The sequence below is a fragment of the Otolemur garnettii genome, unplaced genomic scaffold, assembly GCF_000181295.1.
Source record: "Otolemur garnettii isolate 467f Iridium unplaced genomic scaffold, OtoGar3 scaffold00056, whole genome shotgun sequence".
Lineage (NCBI taxonomy): Eukaryota > Metazoa > Chordata > Mammalia > Primates > Galagidae > Otolemur > Otolemur garnettii.
In genome coordinates this window covers 8,854,672-8,861,303 of record NW_003852451.1, presented here as the reverse complement: position 1 = coordinate 8,861,303, position 6,632 = coordinate 8,854,672, and the positions used below count along the sequence as shown (strand labels likewise).

Sequence of the window (6,632 nt, the reverse complement as noted above, 5' to 3'; positions counted from 1 at the left end):
GCCCTGGATAGAATGCTATGGCATCATCATAATTCACAGCAACCTCAAACTCCTGGGCTCAAACAATCCTCTTGCATCAGCCTCCTGAGCAGCTGGGACTACAGGTACCCACCACGATGCTGGCTAGTTTTTCTATTTTTAGTAGAAATAGAATAGTCTTGCTGTTGCTTGGGCTGGTCTGAGCTCAAGAGATCCTCCTCCCACCTCGACCTCCTAGAGTGCTAGGATTACAGGCATAAGCCACTGCAGCTGGCCAATAATAATATTAATGATCTTTAAAAAAATAGAAATAAAAGTAAACCCTAGGGATCTAGAATTGAAAAGAAAACACAGAGTAGAGGTGATAAGCACAAATCTGACAATGTAAAATGCCAGCAGGCCCCTCGGAGATGGGATTTGAACATGTCTTCAGCATAAGCAACTACAGGGCTGCTATGCCATTCACTGAGATGAAAATACTAAGGGAGGGTTTTGCAGCATGAGGACAGGTACAACCTGTTGAAGTCTGAGATTCCCAGTACACATTCAAGCACAGACATCAACTAGGAGACTGAATATTCCAATCTATAGCTTAGGTGACAGCAAAGGACTAAAGATATTAATTTAGGCATCATCAGCATACAGGTGACATTTAAAACTGCAATTATCTATTTATTTTTTAAGATACAATTTAAGAGTTATTGCCTGTGAAGCTGTAAATGACTCTTATGCAGGGTGAAGGGCTCTTGAAGGAATCTGGATCTCTTACACACTCTATAACTATTTGTTTACCTGCTCCCTGTCATTCCTGAGCCCCAGCCCAGTGCACAATCCAGAATGATGACTCAGATACTGGTCCAATGATAATTCTAAGGTTTTAAGTGCTACTCCTGGCATAGTACTAAATAAAACAATGGGCACTCAAAAAACGCTCCTGAATGAGGAAATGAGCCCACCTTCTGAGCAGCCAGACTCTGGCTGCTTTCACTGAGAGCCAGACATGTAAAGTACTGGGCGCACTCGTCTAGATCCGTTTGGGGTAAAGAAGCCAGCAGCTGTTGGAGCTCTTCCTCAGTGGAAGAATCCTGAAATAAGGAAAAGAAATTCCTCATAAATAAACTCAACCAGTGAGTACAACAAAAATACATGAGAATCAAAAAAATATATATATACTAAAAACAGATTAAAAAAAATTTTTTTTTTTTGAGATAGAGTCTATGTCACCCTCGGTAGAGTGCTGTGGTGTTGTCACAGTTCACAGCAACCTCAATCTCTTGGGCTTAGGTGACTCTCTTGCCTCAGCCTCCCAAGTAGCTGGGACTACAGGCACATGCCACAACACCCAGCTATTTTTTTAGAGGTGGGTGGGTTGCTCAGACTGGTCTCGAACTCCTAAACTCAGGCAATCCACCTACCTCAGCCTCCCAAGTGCTAGGATTAAAGGCATGAGCCATCACTCCCAGACAAAACAGAGCTAAATTAATACTTTTATTCTTGAAAACAGTCACCAGCCAGGTAAATAAATAATCATTTAATTTTGAATTCTGTATTTTCATGCCTGCAACTTCAATCTGAGAGACCTATTGCAAATCGTAACTATTTTCACCTCAGAGTGATATCTTGACATTCTTGACATCTTGACTCAAATTATTATACCCTTTCTAACTACAGCTATTTTTTAATCCAGAGTTCATTACAATCTCATTTTTTCTAATAATATCTAGTATATGCATTTTTCTACTTTTCAAAAACTGACTACTCTTGTAGAATTTTTTTTTTTTTTTGAGACAGAGTCTCACTCAGTAGAGTCCTGTAGTGTCACAGCTCACAGCAACCTCAAACTCTTAGGCTTAATCAGCCTCCCAAGTAGCTGAGACTACAGGGACATGGTACAACATCTGGCTGTTTTTTGTTTGTTGTTTGTTTATTATTGTTGTCACTGTTGTTTAGCAGGCCTTGGCCAGGTTCGAACCCACCAGCCCTGGTGCATGTGGCTGGCACCCTAACCACTAAGCAACAGGTGCCGAGCCTATTACAGAATTTTTAAGAGTTTCATTTTTGTTGAGCATGGTGGCTTACACCTGTAATCCTAGTACTCTGGAAGGCCAAAGTGAGTAGACCACTTGAGCTCAAGAGTTTGAGACTAGTCTGAGCAAGAGCAAGAACTCCATCTCTACTAAGAATAGAAAAACTAACCAGGCATTATGTTGGGCACCTGTAGTCCCAGCTACTTGGAAGGCTGAGGCAAGAGGATTTCTTGAGCCCAGAGTTTGAGGTTGCTGTGAGCTATTGATGCCATAACACTCTACTCAGAGCAACAGAGTAAAACTCTGTCTCAAAAAAAAAAAAAGTTTCATTTTCTAGTCTAGGAAAGAAACAGGCTTTAACATCTATGGTGATGGTTCTCAACCAGGGGCAACCCCAGAAACATTTGGCAATGTCTGGGTACATTTTTAGTTGTTACCACTAGGAGGCACTACTGACATCTAGGGCATGGGGGCCAGGGATGCAGCTAAACATCCTGCAAGCACAATCACCTACCACAAAGAGTGATGTGACCCAAAACAGCAACAGTGTCGAGGCTGAGAAAACTTAGAAGGTACCAACTCACGGATGTTGACAATGCTATGAAGTTACCCAATGGTTTACAGAGACTCCCAATCCCCGGAAGCAGAAATAATATAAGAACAGCACCTTTTGAAGAATCAACTTTTTGTACGAAAACTACAATTTCAGTTTTATATCCTAGTTTACCTGCTTGTGAAAAGGAGCCAACTACTCTTTGAAAGTTTATTTTGTACCCAAAGTGAAGGTGATACTATTTTTGACTCTTCAGATTATTCAATTTACTTACTTCTTTTAAAGATGGCAAAGGAGGTGGTGGGAGAAAAAAGCGAAGATCAGTCTCTTGGCTTCGTGCCAAACCAATGAGAATTCTCGGATCACAGGTCTGAGCAACTGTCCTGTACTGGTAATCTATTGAAAAAGTATACCTTTTGTTAACAACTAAATTCGCTTATAGTTGTCACAAGGATTAAATGAACAAAGTATTGAAAGCAATCTCATTTTTCAAGCAATCTACTTGAAAGCACTCTTAACTGCTCTACAGGTTTGTAGTGCAAAATTTCCCAAGTACTTTTTCACAGCTACAACTGCATTTACAATAAAGCTACATTCCCACATTCCCACAATTCATCAAACAGTGCTCAACACATATCTGAAAACCAGGTTGCAATATGACTTTTTAGAAAAAATAAAGTTCAAGTGTAAAAATTAGTAATTCAGAACCAATTTAACTTCTTTTCTAATAATTTCACTATTCAAAATTGTTCTGACTACTACTCAAAGCACATAAATTTGTAGTTAAGTCTACTGTCCTGGCTCAGTGCCTATAGCTCAGTGGCTAGGGCGCCAGCCACATACACCAGAGCTGGTGGGTTCAAATCCAGCCTGGGCCTGCCAAACAACAATGTCAACTACAACCAAAAAACAGCCGGGCGTTGTGGCAGGCACCTGTAGTCCCAGCTACTTGGGAGGCTGAGGCAAGAGAATCGCTTAAGTCCAAGAGTTTGAGGTTGCTGTGGGCTGTGACGCCACGGCACTCTACCAAGGGTGACAAAATGAGACTCTGTCTCAAAAAAAAAAAAAAGTCTACTGTGCTGTCGTGATGATATAGTGTTTTGGCATTCCAAGATGTCCATGAATATTTAGTCTGAGGCTCCAGATGACAGTACTTTGATTTAAACATGCTATTCCTTATATCTAATAGCAGTTATCTCTTTCCAAACCCCTTTTCTAGGGTTAGGGTTGAGTTATTTCCAATCAAACAAGCCAGTAAGTGATAAGAGGCTTAATATTCCTGAATAAAGCGCGTGTCTGACTAGTGACAGGCTACTAGTCTTGAGATTTTTTCTGGTTACGGATATCATGTGCATTTTGGAGGTAAAAAATAAGATGAGTGAGTTCTGCCATGATTTTCTATCCTAGAATGTGCATGACCTTTACTGTGTTTATTCTTTGAATGCTGAAATTTTAGACTTGGTCAACCTACTACTCAGCTATATCTTAGAGTGATAAGTCTTTATAATTTTAATAAGCTGGTATGTGCAACAATGTGAAGATTTCTTATCTGATTTAATAAATTGCTTGAACATTGAAAAAATAAATATGCCATTTTTTATGTATCAAAAACAAAATTCCATAAAATAGGAACCAAAAGAAAATGCAAGACCAACTTTAGGTGACAACTGTAAGAATCAAGAGTTTCTCTCAGGAAAATACATAATCAAAGCTTTGTTCTATTAGACAGTTATACTTATAGCCAGGCACGATGGCTCACACCTGTAATCCTAGCAGTCTGAGAGGCCAATGCAGGTGGATTGCTTAAGCTCAGGAGTTCAAGACCAGCCTGAGCAAGAGTGAGATCTGTCTCTACTACAAAAAGAAAAACTAGCCAGGTGTTGTGGCAAGTGCCTGTAGTCCCAGCTACTTGAGAGGCTGAGGCAAGAGGTTTGGGTTACTCTGTTACACTCAGGATAACAGAGTGAGACTCTGTCTCAAGAAAAAAAAAAAGAAAGTTATACCTATATACATGTGTGTAAATGTGGATCTGTGTGTACGTGTGTAAGTATACACCTGCCTCATCTGGTCCTACCAAACACACCTGACTATCAGGTCAACAAGTTTTCTACTTTCTTTATCATTGAAGTTTCTTCTTAAAAATTTTTTTTGGGGCTCGGCGCCTGTGGCCAATTTAACTTCTTTTCTAATAATTTCACTATTCAAAATTGTTCTGACCACTACTCAAAGCACATAAATTTGTAGTTAAGTCTACTGTCCTGTCTCAGTGCCTATAGCTCAGTGGCTAGGGCGCCAGCCACATACACCTAAGGTGGCGGGTTCAAATCCCCAGCCCGGGCCCGCCAAACAACAATGATGGCTGCAACCACAAAATGGCCGGGCGTTGTGGTGGGTGCCTGTAGTCCCAGCTACTTGGGAGGCTGAGGCAGGAGACTCGCTTGAGCCCAGGAGTTGGAGGTTGCTGTGAGCTGTAATGCCACGGCACTCTACCCAGGGGGATAGCTTGAGGCTCTGTCTCAAAAAAAAAAAAAATTTTTTTTTTTGGAGACAGTCTCACTCTGTCACCCCTGCTAGAGTGCACTGGTGCCACCACAGCTCACTACAACCTCAAACTTCTTGCCTCAGCCTCTCAAGTAGCTGGGACTACAGGCGCTTGTCACAATGCATGCCAGTTTTTCTTTTTTGAGACACAGTCTCATTATGTTACCCTCGGTAATGTGCCATACTGTCACAGCTCACAGCAACCTCCAACTCTTGGGCTTAAGCAATTGTCTTGCCTCAGCCTCCCTAGTAGTTGGGACTACAGGTACCTGTCACAGTGCCCAGCTATTTTTTGTTGCAGTTGTCATTATTGTTCTAGCTGGGCTGGGCTGGGTTTGAACCTGCCAGTCTCAGTGTATGTGGCTGGTGCCATAACCAGTGTGCTACAGGCGCCGAGCTGCAGTTTTTCTTTTTTTAAGTAGAGATAGATCTCACTCTTGTTCAGGCTGGTCTTGAACTCCTGAGCTCAAGCAGTCCACCTGCATTCACCTCTCGGAGTACTAGGATTACAGGTGTGAACCACTGCTCCTGGCTGTAACTTTCTACTAGAAAAAAGTTTTGATTGTGTATTTTCTTGAAACTCTTGATTCTTCTGCCTCTGGAGTAGCTACAGCTCAAGGGACTACAGGCATCTGCCATGGTACCCAGCTAATTTTTTCTGTTTTTTGTAAAGACAGGCTCTTGCTCTTGCTAAGTATGGTCTCAAACTCCTGGCCTCAAGAAATCCTCCTGCCTCAGCCTCCCAGAGTGCTAGGATTATAGGTGGGAGCGATCATGCCTAGCCCTTGATTTTTTTTAAATATTGTTTTTCTTTCTTTCTTTTTTTTTTTTTATTGTTGTTTTTCTTTTAAAGATGGAGTCTAGTTCTGTTGCCTCTGCTGGAGTACAGTGTCATAATCACAGCTCACTGTAGCCTCAAACTCCTGGGCTCAAGCAATCTTCCTGCCTCAACCCACCTAACAGCTAGAACCACAGGTGCATGATTCCACATCCACCTAATTTTTCTATTTTTATAGGTATCTAGGCTGGTCTTGAACTCTTGGGCTCAAGTGATCCTCCCACTTCAGCTTCCCAAGGTACTGGGATTATAAGCATGAGCCACCAGGCCCAGCCAAAATACTTTCCATATATATCAAGCAGAGTGAGTTATTTTGCTTCCTTCATCTCATTTCCTTCTCTTTTGTATCAGAATGGAGTGTTAGGTGAGGTGTGCCGCCTGTTCAGTGGGTCTCCTCACCGTGCCAGTGGTGGCTCTCTGACATTTCCCGCACGGCTTCCAGTCGCTCTGCTTTGTCGTGGGACTTGCTCTTCCTCAGCAGCAGCCACGTGGCACAGTCGTGATCTTCTATATCAACAGTACTGAAAGGGCCTTCGCAACAACAAAACCAAAGAAGAAGACAACATGAACAGTTAAGGTATCATTTTTATCCTCACTTTTATTTAAGATGGTAAATTATAAAGATCTGAAATCTACAACAGGAGAGGTAAATCCATATGCAGGATAGATAATGATGGGTATATTTATCTGTTCT

General features: G+C 41.7%; 1 protein-coding gene and 1 long non-coding RNA gene across 4 annotated transcripts in view; one reads left to right on the top strand and one right to left on the bottom strand.

Annotated features, from left to right (window-relative positions):
- LOC111726179 overlaps positions 1-6,315 on the top strand; it is a 25,945-nt gene extending 19,630 nt beyond the window's left edge. The window contains exon 3 of the long non-coding RNA XR_002774021.1: positions 6,290-6,315. This is a non-coding gene — a long non-coding RNA (uncharacterized LOC111726179). The remainder of the gene's footprint in view (positions 1-6,289) is intronic.
- SERAC1 (serine active site containing 1) overlaps positions 1-6,632 on the bottom strand; it is a 48,170-nt gene that overhangs the window by 21,343 nt on the left and 20,195 nt on the right. For all 3 annotated transcript variants that reach the window (XM_003792407.3, XM_023514625.1, XM_023514626.1), the window contains 3 exons: positions 6,338-6,469; positions 2,834-2,955; positions 936-1,064 (listed from right to left, as the gene is read on the bottom strand). In XM_003792407.3, coding sequence (XP_003792455.1) covers positions 936-1,064; positions 2,834-2,955; positions 6,338-6,469 — 383 coding nt within the window. The remainder of the gene's footprint in view (positions 1-935; positions 1,065-2,833; positions 2,956-6,337; positions 6,470-6,632) is intronic.